At 35.2% G+C, this 14,495-nt stretch overlaps 1 protein-coding gene across 3 annotated transcripts; it reads right to left on the bottom strand.

The window, feature by feature from the left end:
* Nucleotides 1–4,228: 4,228 nt before the first annotated feature.
* On the bottom strand, nt 4,229–13,601 carry LOC115440796 (bromodomain-containing protein 7). 3 transcript variants are annotated; one of them, XM_030165262.2, is made up of 12 exons: nt 13,354–13,601; nt 13,165–13,274; nt 12,719–12,841; nt 11,913–12,119; nt 11,308–11,508; nt 7,744–7,897; nt 7,225–7,362; nt 6,481–6,621; nt 5,837–5,973; nt 5,303–5,487; nt 4,569–4,747; nt 4,229–4,406 (listed from the first exon to the last, which is right to left on the bottom strand). In XM_030165262.2, exons 1-12 carry the CDS (start codon nt 13,379–13,381, stop codon nt 4,312–4,314), a joined length of 1,698 nt encoding a protein of 565 aa, XP_030021122.1. In that variant the 5' UTR covers nt 13,382–13,601; the 3' UTR covers nt 4,229–4,311. The 3 variants fall into 3 exon arrangements, with proteins under 3 accessions (XP_030021122.1, XP_037298807.1, XP_037298806.1); XM_037442910.1 differs by having other exon boundaries at nt 12,728–12,841; XM_037442909.1 differs by having other exon boundaries at nt 13,165–13,271; nt 13,354–13,568.
* Between the last annotated feature and the right edge of the window lie 894 nt (nt 13,602–14,495).

The raw sequence follows: 14,495 nt of genomic DNA, 5'->3' as shown, positions 1-14,495 counted from the left end.
TAAAATACCATTTTATTTATCATATAGCTAAAAGCAAGCTAAAGAATATTTCATGATAGAAAATTTTCGTATTTCTATACACCTCTTATACCTATGTATTCTTTTATATACCTACATATTAATATCGACGAATTCTAAAAAAAATTTATCAGTTAAGTAAACAACTAATGGTGAAGTCTATAAAGACTTTAAAAAAAGCAATACATTACTTCTTACAACTTTGAATTATAACATTCTGAATTGTAGGTATTGCACTGTACAATTGTTATGGGAAGACTAAAGCTAATCTTCTGACATAAGCTGTCGCCAAATGGCTACAATATTCTTTGACCTTTGTAATATAAAATAGAGGCTGTTAACAGAAGTTAGCCAAAGTGATAGTACCAAGACAGAATTTCGCGTACGAACTGCTTACTTGCGAAACAGAAATAATCATTAACGTCATACTAAAGCTGAATACGTTTAGAATATGTCTGAATAATATTAATCCTCTTGTGGGAAAGGAGTTTGTGAAAATAAACAAACTATATAGATCCAAATAAACCTATACAAACAATTTTTGTTTGCTGACACTGATTGTTGAACATTTTCCATTATTGTTGTGGTTTGCGAAGGTTACTCTAGCTCCGAGCGTTTACGAAGTTCGTATTGTGTGTTTATAAAAGCTACCTGTATGCCGCTTTACAATATTAAGATATAAAAATAAAATTAAGTATTGAAATGATAAAACAAATAAGGATTTTGCAAAAAATTAAGCAGGCAGTATTTTTAGGACTACATAAGTATTGGTTTAATGTAATAATTACCTACATACTTTGTTGTAAACTATATAGGTAGTGGTGTAAGCTAGTGCATGTAAGCTATGTTGCCTCCTTGAGCAGCATTGAATTTAAATTATATTGTACGTTTCTTTTGTTTATATTGTTACTGTCTCTCATCTACTGGTAATTTTATATAATAAATAAATTATTTTTATGTATTTAACTTCAGAATTTATATGATAGATCGGCAAGTAAGCAAACATTTAATATCAGGTAGCGTATGAAAACAAGAAGTCTACGAGGTTGTATTTAATATATAGGCCACGACTATTCTTGGAAAATTAGATTAGCGATTTATTCATCCGAATGTAGGCATTCAGTCGGCATGTTAAAGTTGGCCTTGGATTTAATTTATCTTATTAACAAGACAGATTTTTATGGAGCCGAAATTATAATTTTATATTAATGTAACTGCAGAATTAGGTAGTCCTTGGGGCTGGCCTGTGTTCAAAATTGGATATCATATGGCTGAAAATGATCATAATTATTCAATATCTTACGATACGTAGCCCATAAACTAGACGAACATTACAGAAATATATAATCTACAAATAAAAATAATGTCTACTTATATCTAACATAAATACATGCGTATCAGTGGCGAAGAGTATTTTTTTCAAAAGGGAACCCGATATATAGATACTAATATTTATAAATGCGGTCTGCAAATCATTACTACATAAAGGAAAGCTGACAATGAATCTGGTTATACGGACCCTTGGCCACTGATGCGTATGTTAGATATAAGTAGACAATATTTTTATGTGTAAATTATTTATTTCTATAATGTTCATCTAATTTACAGGCTATGAATCACAAGATGTGAATTATTATCGTCATTTTTAGCCTTATGATATCCAATAATCATGAGGCTAAAAATGATGATGCCTTATAATATTCAATTCTGAACACAGGCCAGCCCTAAGGATTTCCGGACGGACCTGTCAAAAGTGGCCTGCATCCAGCATGTTCCTGCAACCTTTATCAGCTTTTATTTAAGACATTAATTAATTCCCTTAATTTGATTTTAAATCAGTGGACGCCATGCAGACGAAAAAAACACATTGAATCGCGTATTTCCCTTAGGAAATGTTAATCAATTTCCTTTATATTGTTATTCCAACCAAAACAAATTCTGAATATAATAAAAGAAAATCGTGCCACTGCATTTCCTTAGCACAAACTTATTTAAACTTTTTAAATACTTTCTAAGTTTATTGGAATAAAGTTCGAAATCCGTTGCCAAAAATGTATTGATAATTTTGTCATGGTGGTTCCCGTGTGAATGCGGGGAGTCTGGGGGCGTTTATGGGGTGAAGTTTGATTCTACGCATTTATTTACATTCGATGTGTTTTTATTGTGCGAACGTAATTGGGGTTTTATTGATAAACTTACTGGTTTGGTTTGCACGGTAAGATAAAAATGAATTTCATGACAAATCGTAGTCACGTACGATTTGATCCTTCGTTAGGTATTTCGTGATTTCGAAAATTATGGATATTATGAAGACGTATGTGATTATCATATTTTTATGGTTTACTATCATCTTTCTTTGTGTGGTGGATTCAGATGAACTTAAATTCGTTTATTTCGAATGTAATAATTAGGTCAGTACATGTTTTCAATCCGTTATTCGAGAACGAAAAATGTCTCGCCCGCACGCCATCAACATAAAACTACAAAAGGTTTTTGGTTCATAGTTACTTTAGATCAGTTTCGCAGGATTTACCTACTGTTGCAACTGACTGCAGATTTTCTATGATAGGTAAAACTAAGTACTTACTCAATTTTAAGGCTAATTTAAAATGACATGTGAACTCGAATCTATATTAAAAAATCGAATCGATATTCAATCCGCTCCCTCGATCCATCAATGACAGAAGCCAGTTTGGAGAGTAATCCAGTTCACGGCTGATTAGCGAGTCGATGTCGCGTGCGCGGGCGCGTGTGAGAGCGCGCGCGCCGCCGGTCGCACGCGCGCGGCGCCCCCTTCGGGAAGTGTTGGGGCCGCGGCTAATGGCTCGGCAGGTTGTGCGAATTGTGGGGCATCGATTTTTTAACACCGATTTTTCTCATTATATGTGCTGAACTCGAAAATTTCAAATGTAAGTAATTACTGCAAGACGTAAGTACCGTTTTAATTGCAATGGAAGTTTTACAAATCTATCAAAGAAATAATATTAATAATCATATACTTATTTTCATAATGAAAAAAAAAAAAACATTGCTATATACTTATATGGTAATATATTATTGTCTAAAGCGCAACATCATTTATTTGAGTCCAAGAGCTTATACTCTAATGCAGCTATACTCTAAGTGTGTTCCGCGGAACCCTAGGGTTCCGTGATACCTCTGTCGGGGTTCCGCAAGAATTTAGAAAAAAAAATTAAAACACCTCTCTCAATAATAATTAGTAACTGTTACATTGTACTTTTATTATGCTGATTAATAAAAAATACACTTATAAAAACAATTGTTTTATTGTAGGGTTCCATCAAGTACTTATTTTGCTTCCCAAAAGGGTTCCGTCATTTAAAAAGTTTGAGAACCACTGCTCTAATGTAATTGAAATTGCTTACAACTTTTACTTTTTCTATATTATTACTTATTATCTTCTATACTAACTACTATATTAATACTTATTATCTTCTATATACATTCCGTTAATTTCCTATAATAATACTTATATTAGGATGATATTTAGAGCACAAATAATCACGTGAAACCTCCCGGCTGTCCCTGAAATCTGGATTCAACGAGAGAATTCACATTATTCCATCCTACGTATTAGGCGAATTAGCAGTCGAATCCAAGGACATAGTGTTTCCGCCTGGTTTATACGGCCAGTGGTCAAACATAGGGGGTAGTGCACAGGCCGCCTACGGCCTGGAGATTGTTTTAATTTTTAAACCACAATTAGGGGGTACCAAGAAAAACCATTATCCTATTTCAGCAAACGGGTAAAAAGGCTGAGAGATCTACCGCCCAGCGGCCCAGAGAATCGAATCAGTTGATGCCGCTACTGACCGTGGCGTATTCTCAATAATGTTAAATGTGTTTATTTTGGTAATTATAATTGTTTTATAATCTTAATAATATGTTTCATTTCTTTTCCCTGCTTGAGTTCTCTAAGTTATTCATTCCGTTTTACGGCATTTAGTAACAATCATATAATAAGGTGTCATACATATTGAAAAAGTTAAGCCATGCGCCATCTATTATCGGGTTATACGTAACTAAATATAAATCACATTATTTAATTTACTGCCACCTACCGGTCACATTGTCACTACGGTTTACAATCATTTACCGATAGATGGCACCAGTTCATAATTTATTACAATCTTAAATACTTCTGGTAAACAAAAAGAAATCTAAGATCTAACTTTAAAATAATAACACATATAAAATTTAGTGATTTATTAAAATCTTACACTATTTTAAGCTTATATTAATTAAATCTAGTTCTTTATGCCTTCAGCGCCATTATTTGTCGTGGCTGGAGCGCGAGTCAGGATCAGACACTGTATCTCTGGATTCGTGCATCTCCATCTCAAAGTCGTCTACAGCCATTGGCGTATCTACAAAAAATAACCTGCATTATAGCCTTGTTACAATATTTATACATACCTATATTATGGTCAAATATCAAGCACAAATCAATCAGTTTTGTTTCATATTTTTTTTACTATGACGGTAGTAATTGTGTCTGTTTATTGATATGAAGTGTGCAGTGGAGTTACCGAGATGGTCGAGCGTGACGCCCATGGCGGCCCGCAGCGCGGCGAGCGGCGCGAGGTGGCGGGGCGCGAGGCGCGCGGCCATGCCGCGCAGGCAGGCGCACACCTGGCGCGCCAGCTCGCGCTCGCCGCCGCCCGCGCCGCGCGACAGCGACAGGTGCCACGGCGGCGTCGCAGACAGCCTGCACAGCCAACACACCACCATCACACACTGTTCTAACCGCCATTTTTAATTAACAATCCCAATCGCCTTTTTCGATCTATCGCCAAAATGCACCAATTAGAACCAAGTTTATGACATGGTTACAATTATTTTTTGATTGTTTCAATCTTGGAATCGGATTAAACTTTGAGATTGGGATTGTTTATTAAAAACAACTGTTAGTCAATTTGCTATAGGATTGAAAACAATGGTAATAGAGTTGACGCGACTTTTACCATTTAATCTAAACCAAGGACCTGCGAATATAGCTTGGACAAGCTATTATCACTATCAGTAGTAATTAAGTTGTCTTGGAACTAATTTATCATTTTCAATTCACATCTGTAAATTATATTAATATTAATGGTTTTCAAGAAACATTATCAAAATATATGCGCTAAAATAAAATAAATTTAATAAAAGCAAGCAACCTTATCGAATGATCACAAAGTCAAATAGTTCGCGGGTAAATCGCTATCTCATATGAACATTAAAGACGGTAGATCAATCTCCAATTAAATTGTGATAGTCTTACCGCTCTCTCTGTTCTTTCTCTAGCTTGATGAGCAGCTCGTACGTGTGCCGCAGCGCCCCCGAGATGCCGTAGTCATGCTGCGACGCGGCGATTTCCTCCTCTATATCGTTCAGGAATTCCATGTCGATGCCCAGCTCCGACAGGGTGCGTAGCTGTTCCACTTCCACCTTCACCTTTGATATGTCCTAAAATAACGTAATAATAAGTTTTAAATATCAGAATAATGTTAGATAAACTATTAGGGTAAATATGTATGACAAATGTAAAACATAGCCCTTTGCCCTGAGATCACATGGCAAACATCAATAAAATAACGAAGGCAAATTATGTTAACAAATCGCTGTTAGGAGAGTGAGATGACCGTAGACTGGAATTATTTCCGATTTTATTGTCACTGATTTAAAAAGATGGCTACATATAAAAACTCGCGTCTAGTATTAATTGACGCAAAATGTAGAGGCTTCGTTTTCGTGGCAATATTTCATTGATTACTGTAGTAGAAAAAATAACATTTATTGTGTTTGAATGACTCACATTATCTTCAACGTAGGGACCTTGTTCGGGCTGTTGTTTTTTATCAGGGAACATCGCTTCCATATCATAGATGGCCGTCCAAGGCGAGTCCGGCGCGAACCGAAGCATTTCTTCGTTGCCCTGGCCGGTTTCTGACGCTGAGGATTATTATGCATGTTATAATCAAGTAGGAAGGTACCAACACATAATACAGGAGTCTATACCGATAGATATTTCACAGAGAAAATATATTAATAAATTACTTCGCATTAGTGTTGACTATATCTTACTAAAAATCCGTATGTATGTTACACATGAGTAAAAACGTTTTTTTTTATCTATCACCTAAGGATAATTGTGGTAAATAAAAGTTTAAAAATTAGAATAGGAAATCATTAATTTTTTTTTTTTGTTTATTATCACACATGCTATAATTACGTCATAATTTTACAGTGGTTTTGCACATTTAACGTCAGTAATATTATTAAACTAGCGATTGTGATTGCCCATAACACAAGCATCGCTTAGTATGGGAATCATGATTACGGAGAGTTTATTTCGTAATTTGTAAGTAAATAAAAAAATATATAATGATCCGTGAGCAAAAAAATTATTACACTAATATTGTTTGAGCGCCATCTATTAATGAAGGTAGAGAGACTCACGTAACGTGTGGTATAAGAGATGCGACTCCTCCTTGGTGAGAGTTGCGAACGTGCCGTCGTAAGAGGGCGCGTACGAGCTAAAAGGACCGTAGTAAAGTGGTTTCACTCCTTTCGCTGTGTTCCTCCGGTCTTCACGGGGTGCTGATAGCAAAGTAATTATTATTAAACTTTAAAACTCTTTTTTTGCACATTTAGCCTGACCAAAAATTTGATGGTTTTATCATTTTTACATTTGAAATAAAACATACATCCACATCCTTTTTTGTGATATAATATAATTAGCTGGGCTGTGAGAGGCCATTATGTTCACTGAAATCAGTGGAGTTACGTAGATCGGTCAAACGGTACAGGTTTGTAGTTGTAATTATGTTAATTTATTTTATTGCATTTAATGTCGAGAAGAGCTTGCCGTTCGCCTTATGGTAAGCAATACGACCGCTCATAAACAGTAGAAACATTATTCAATACCATAAATTACAGAGTATTGTTTCGTATTCTACTGTGCTCGCCATCCTGAAACGTGAGATGTTAAGTCTCATTATGTCCAGTAGTTACACTGGCTACAATGTCTTTCAAACCAGAACACAACAGTGACTACAAATTGCTGCTTGGCGGCAGAAATAGACATTGCGGTGGTATCATATCTATAATAATAATTAAGGTAAATAAGATAAATTACAATTTAATGCATCAATAATTACACAATTTCTAAGCGATAGTCAGTAAAATAGATTATAGACTTACTGTGTAATGAGCCGGTGCCTTGCGTGAGTTTCCCGATGTACCTGCCCAGCGTGAGTGGCTTGTCGTCCCCGCTGCCCTCCACAGTGTTGGTGACCAGCCGGAGCGTGGTCTTGCCCTCGGAGTCCATGCGCGGGAAGGCTGAGTGACCGATGGACCAAAATAAAAGAAATCAATTTTTTGCAGTAATGTATTAATTTTTGTTTCGAATCTGTATTAAAAATAGATGTACTGATGAGGTCAATAAAGAGTTATGAGAGACTAAGCCATATTCAAACGGGTTGGATCTCTTCTCACTATACAATATACATATGTATGTTTTGCTTCGGTTATAGTCCTTTGCAAATATTTCCAAAAAAGAGTTTGTGTTGTTTCAGGATAGTAACATGCCCTTATACATAAATTCAACAGCTCTACAACATGTAGTATGTATTTATGGTGATCATGCTACACCTGTATAAGGGATACTTAACCAACTTGATAATTCCCAACATTTAACCATAATATAAGAAACCTATTCACCTTTCTTAGCGAGTCGACGCCTGTGCTGCTCCCTAGCGGCTTCCATTTGTATCTTGACGCTGTCGCCCGAGTCCTGGCGGTCGTGTCCGCCGTCCGACACCGTCTCCGCCTCCGAGCCGCCGCTCTTCAGCGGGCTGCTTCGCTTGAGGACGCGCTACGTCACACAGAACACGTCAGAATCGATTGGTACTTGCTGGGGTAGAGCGAGATGGTGTTAGTAATACTTGACGATATAGAACTACCCTCATTGAACATATTGTATTAAAAATTTTATACAACTTATTTCACTGTTTAGATACAGGTGTTAAGATAATGAGGTAAAACGCGCACTGGTTGTTCGCATCAGTTGACGCATATAATTAGGAAGTGGACTTTCTAGAATGCCTTACTTTTTTCTCTCACGTCATTCTTCAATGATCATTAAAATTATGCCGTACTCATAAGATGTGTAATATCAATTGTACCCAGAAGGAAATTCGTCAAAGAGGGCTATTATAGCTGATCTGAAAAACTTTAAATTGACAACTCGACGTACTACGCAGTGTGATCAGGGAATCAATTGTTCAATGAGAGTAAATCCACGATAGACTAGCTTCATGCTGCGCTTTTCCGATAGTAATGTATGTTTAAAGGAGTCAATAATATCGAATCTACCGCCCGCAGGTTGTCTCGCTCTACCCCGGACGGACTCCGACTATGACGTCACAACCGCACCTACGTGCCGCGCGACATACGCTCGTGGAACTATCCGACGCTACATGGAACAAACTAGTGTCCTGTTTTACTATGGATCCAAGGTATTGGATAGTATAAACGGATCGACAAAATGGATGTTGGAGGTAAACCATAATATTATAATTTTAACAACATCCATAAAAAAAGAAAATTCTCGGACATCAAATATTTTTGTACTCACATCTCATTTTTTGGATTAGAAAAAGGGTACAACTATTTGCCTTAACTTCAGTTGCCGCAATAACTAATAAAATGGTACTAATAAAATATATACAAAATAAATATTTTTATTTGTTGAATATAATATTTTATTTATTGTATATACCGTTTTAATCCGGTTATCCAGACGTTAGTATTTATATGAGTATGTTTAGATTTTACTTTTATGTTCATAATAAAAAATAATATATATGTTTGGAATTTGATTATTAACATAGTTGACTGTAAGTATATGTCTTTTATTTTAACACATTCCATTACTAATTTGTTTCACAATATTCATACATATTACCCCTTCGAGGAGCCAGGCAAGTGATAAATTGATTTCATAACTATTAACGTAGTAAAAAGAATTCATTAAAATATAATAAATCAACTTCAGTACTGGCAAGTCGATATTTAAAAATATAATTGGAGTATAACAATAACATAAGTTGCACACATTTTCCAAAAAATACGATCAAATATAAAAGTTTATTTTTTCTGTTTAAAAGAGAAGTATATAAAGAATTCAACATGACATAATAAAGACATTCTTGTCTAATATCAAAGCCGTTCATTACTGTATGAGATAGAACAAATCCATAAACAAAAGCAGACCATTAATAGTTCCACAATTGCACCCCGCGCCGTCAAATCGCATGCAATGCGTAATACACACGCTCACCCTACATCCACACACTCGCACTCCCATCCGAGAATAAGCGAACGAAAATATAAAAAAAAAATAAACTATACTAAAAACATGTCACTACTGTTCACTCATTATATATTGTAATTATTCTGAATCACCTTACGGCCGTACGTCCTAATAGGCTGCGTTGCAAAAAGTTCACATTTCACATAAACATGTTACCAAACACTATATATAAATGTACAGAGTGACATAATAGGTCGGGGAAAAAGTATTTTCGCATATAGTATGTATAAAAATCTAATAAATTGTATTTGTATCTGATTTTGATAATGTTAAAAAAGTTACATTTCAAAAAAAGAAACAAAGTTTAAAGAACTTTTTAATTATTTTTCATTTATTTTTCTTTTTGTCAGGTTTCACAGACTGTGGCAAAACCTAGGTTATCTCGCAATAAGGTGATGCTGTGTGTAAGGTGGGATTGGACGGGTTTTGCTCATTGTGAGCTTTGACCTTCGGGCAGAACCATCGATTCGGATCTCTACTGTCAGCAACCTATGAGTATAAAGCAAGAAATTGAGAGAAAGCGGCCGGAATTATCAATAGAATGGGTGTGGTCTTTCATCACGATAACGCTAGACCACACACGTACTTAGCCACTCAGCAAAAATTAAGAGAATTTGGCTGGGAGGTGTTAATGCCTCCACCATGCCTTGACCTTGCACCTTCAAATTTCCACTTGTTTCAATCTCCTCAGAATTCTTTAGACAGTGTCAGAATACCATCAAGAGAGGACTGCCAAAACTAATTGCCGCGTTTTTTTAATCAGTAGTCCAAAAATTTCTACAGCAATGGGATCATCGCACTTCCTTAAAGATGACAGAAAGTCATTGAACAAAATGACACAAACATACAGTAATTAAATATTACTAGAACTTTGAAAACAGTCTTGAGTTTTCATATAAAATGCGAAAAAACTTTTTCCCCAACCTAATACATACGCTGGAACATATTGGGACATGATCGGTAGAGAGCCACAACTGTTAAGAAGATTTTGTTGCAAATATAACATTTTTGAAATCTTGTTAAAGACCTTATCATTTGCAGATGCATCAAGAAAAAAATGTAGGTAATAAACTATAAAAAATTTATAAAATGTACCAAAATTCTGCACTAACAATTGTGACCCAATCAGCAATCTCATAAACATAATACATAAATGTATAAGAAATAATCTAGCATAACCTCATGAATAATAATGTAATGATTGATAATACTTATATAGCAGTAAATAAGGATGATTACATGTTATTAATGTATCAACTTTAATGTTGGCATGATACCAAGTTGTGATTAGTGTCAAAACATGTGGTTGCAAATGAAAAACTTTCCAAAATTTGTGTTGTATTTTTAGATTTAACTGTTGTATACAAACTGATATTAGGTCAAAATGTAATATATGACGTCATTGCTTACTCTACAGATTTTGACACATGTCTGTTTCTACCACACAAAAGAGCTTACTATCAGTGCCTAGTCTTAAGATATGCTTTTGGTAAATACATGTTTTTTTTCACTTGTAATATAACAGATAGTGTGTGTTTTATCTGTCTTAATTCACTTTCTGCACACTATGTTGATATTAAAATTTTCACTCACCAATTCTTAGAACTGATCGGTGAAAAAACAATTGTTATGAATTGACTCCATAATATTATATATATTGCAATTGACAAAATTCCGCTGTAATCAAATACACAAGGACATAATTGATATATAATCTTGTCGAACACAGTTTGCAGCAAGCGTATCAAGAACCCAATATGTAATTTTTGAGGGCACAGAAAAGTGACCCCCACTGCACCTGATGGTAAGCAGTGTGCTCTCCAGAGAGGTTGTCGAGTGACGACAGATGATTATCCCTCACTAGTCGACACAATTATGCCGCCCTATTCGATCTAATAAAGTGGACTCACCACATCCATCTTGCCCATGTCGAAGCCGAGCTCTCTTATGGGTATCTCGTACATGTATGTGAGTATGTCGCCGAGGGGCCGCAGCTTCTGAGGCGTGAGCTGCTTGAGGCCCGCGTGCAGGAGCCGCCGCGCCGCCTTGTGGTACACCGTGCCCGGCTTGTTGTACTTCATTGCGTTGTTGCACATCAATTTGAAGTCGCTCTGTAGTTACGAAAATATTGTTACAATTACAATTGATAAATTAACAATGTCAATTAGAACTAAATTATAAATATGCTAACTTGGCAAAAGTAAGAATTGTTATTGGACTGGATTGTGTTTTTCATTGGTTATAGAAAAGGTCCAAATTGCTAGAGATAACAATGTTGGACTACTTTCTGCTTTTCATTAGGTAAAAAATGCTTAAATTGCTAGATAATTATAAATTTTTACAATACTGATGTAAAAAAGTAACATGATGACATGACATTCTAAATATTGAAGTACTAATAGTTTTTTTTAATTTTTATCAACCAATCATTGATATCTTGAAGTTGACATCCCGCAAAGTATTTTATCAAAATTGGTATCACCACTCAAACAATCTGTTGAAATCAAATACTTACAATAAAACAATTCAATGACTTGTATTCATTATCATCAATCTTTTGTTTCATAGTAGAAAAGTCCATTGGTCTCTTGATGATTGTGGAGTATCCTGGAGCAAAGTTGTCATTTACAGGCCAAGCGAAGAACTGGTGCGGGTCACGCTTCTCGAGATTACGTAGGAGTTGTTCCAGTAAACGGGATAGCGGCCGACGCTTTTGGCTGGCCTGGAATATTATGTAAAAGCATGGATTAAAAAGCAAAATGCTGCTTATATTCTTCATATTTTGTATTAAATTTAATGTGAAAACAAGGTTTCAACAGGTCCGTCTAGAAATCTTTAGGGGAAGTCTATTTTCAGCAGTGGACTTTATGTGGCTGATGATGATGACACAACCATAAAGTTCAATTACTTTGTTATCAGACATGCAGTGTCTGTAACAAAAGAGCCTGCATCCAACAATACTTATTCATGGTTTAATTTATTGGTATATAAAAATGGCTCAAAAATTAAAACCAAATAGACCAGCCTTTTCAGCCGACAGGATCCTCATCATCTCATCTCATCTCATTATCACTTTACTTAACATCAGGTGCATGCACATGTAAAAAAGTAAAGGAACTACTAAACCCAATCTGTTTTTTTTTTACTAATAGCTACATTACTCCAGAGTTCTATAAGCTACTTTATAACCCAGGAAAATATACAGCAGGACTTTGGTCTTGGAAAAACTTTTTTTACATTAGACGAGGTGAGAGCAAAAGCACTGTTTTAACAAGTCCTTTGACAATCATATAGTCAGTTTGTTTATAGCTTTAAGTTAACCTTAAGTACACAAGTTCGAGGCTCCCGATGTGAGGCCGGTGAATTTGGACACGGACTGAGGTGCCGCATCAACTTCTTGCCGATCACTTCATCATCAGTCTCATCATCGTCTGACAACTTTATCTGCAATATTCAACAAAATTCCATTAAACTATAACTGTGTGTTGCACGCACGCACTTCGGCCTGACCTGCTACGGGCTAAGTGCGGAAAAAGGAGCCCCTCAAAATAGAACATAGAATTGTGTGTTGCGAAGGTCCTACAGCCATAGCCTTTGCCATGGCTTCAGGTATTGCATTATGACTTATTGTCCTATGAAACGATATATGAAATACGATAAATTTAAAATAATTTCACGTTACAAACGTTACTTTTAAAGTAAATGTATTATTTATCACGATTATTTTTATAATTCATCGTTAAAAGTATGAAATTAGTAAACACTACCATATCGATTTCTCGACGTCTCCTTTTCTTCTTTTTAGGTTTCTCATCTGTTTCCTTGTGGTCCTCTGTTGCAGAATGGTCTAAATCACTAACTTCCAATGTCTCTTCTTCTGAAACAGATGCTAGTTTCTTAGAAAATGATGAAGTTACCAAAACTAACTGTAATTTTTTGTAATCAGTTTCACTTACTGCAACTTAATTTCTCTAAGTCATCCATCGTAGAGGTTATTCAAGATGCATGTATATTATTTATTTGTGTTGGGTTTTATTAACAAATATATAAATAACATTCAATATTTTCCTCTAACCAAAAAAGTAAAACAAGTTTGTAGCTACAATCAGAGCTGCAATTATTGACAGTTGCAGTACATGTGCAAGCATGAAGTTTAGATAACATTTACTGTTAGAAAGAGATAAAATGATTACCGCACCGTTTGAGAATATGAGAGATCAACTAGTCTTATGCTTAAAATGTTAGTATTAACTACTTCTACACGCTGTTTCCCATTGGTCACAACCTATCAATATTAACCAATAGTTAGAAGTTACGCTTCATGATTAAACCAATGAAGAGCATGCCGTTTCTTTACACGCACAACGAAATATCCTGCAAAGTAAATAAAAGTTTTATTCATAAAAAATACATACCAATCAAAAAGATTTTGCACAATTTAACACCGGTACTCGCACAAAAATATTAGTATTATGACAACTTACGTAAACAAAACTATGTATTATGTTTATTGGAACGCTCTGGTACAAGTTTAAAAATCTATTGTGGTAACTAGGTCTTTGTCTTTGCATTGCGTTTAATTGATTTCCAAGATAATATCCGTATTGGCAATCTACTCTAGAACCCCAAAATATATTAGGTACTTAATGGTCAACACTGGAACCACAATAAATGTTTATACTCACTTGTACAGGTACATAACCGTAAAACAAAGGATTGCTCAGCCGCCACGCTCCAGATGTAAAGCAAAACAACAAAAACCTAATGCGTTGATTGTTGTATTTTAAATCAACATAGTTGTGTACCACTTTAGTGAGCCTACTTAACATCTGGAGCGATATTTGCATATTTACTACTGATACAGATTCGAATTAAAACACCCTAGAATCTAAATAGGCGCGCAGATACCAAGATGTGATTACGTTACCTGTGTTTCTTCTTTCATAGAATTTTGAACATTGATTTTTAACATTTACTTACTTAATTGTGTTTTGCTCCCTATTTTAATAGCTAGATAAATGTTCGGAACATAGAAATTATGTAGGTAATAAAGTCGGTCATCAGGGAATGGAATCTATTTGCTCCCAGTACAGTGTAT

Source organism: Manduca sexta, chromosome 25 (genome assembly GCF_014839805.1).
Source record: "Manduca sexta isolate Smith_Timp_Sample1 chromosome 25, JHU_Msex_v1.0, whole genome shotgun sequence".
In the NCBI taxonomy this organism is placed as follows: domain Eukaryota; kingdom Metazoa; phylum Arthropoda; class Insecta; order Lepidoptera; family Sphingidae; genus Manduca; species Manduca sexta.
Note: the sequence above shows the minus strand (reverse complement) of the source record. Positions and strands in the feature narration are given on the sequence as shown.

What these genes read in the sequence shown, in the direction of transcription:
- LOC115440796 (XM_030165262.2), bottom strand. Translation starts at nt 13,381, where the DNA reads ATGGATGACTTAGAGAAATTAAGTTGCA. An exon ending in ACATGGGCAAGATGGATGTG is followed by an intron (nt 7,898 to 11,307) that starts GTGAGTCCACTT and finishes TGTGTGACGTAG; the next exon opens with CGCGTCCTCAAGCGAAGCAG. An exon ending in GAGAAAGAACAGAGAGAGCG is followed by an intron (nt 4,748 to 5,302) that starts GTAAGACTATCA and finishes TTGGCTGTGCAG; the next exon opens with GCTGTCTGCGACGCCGCCGT.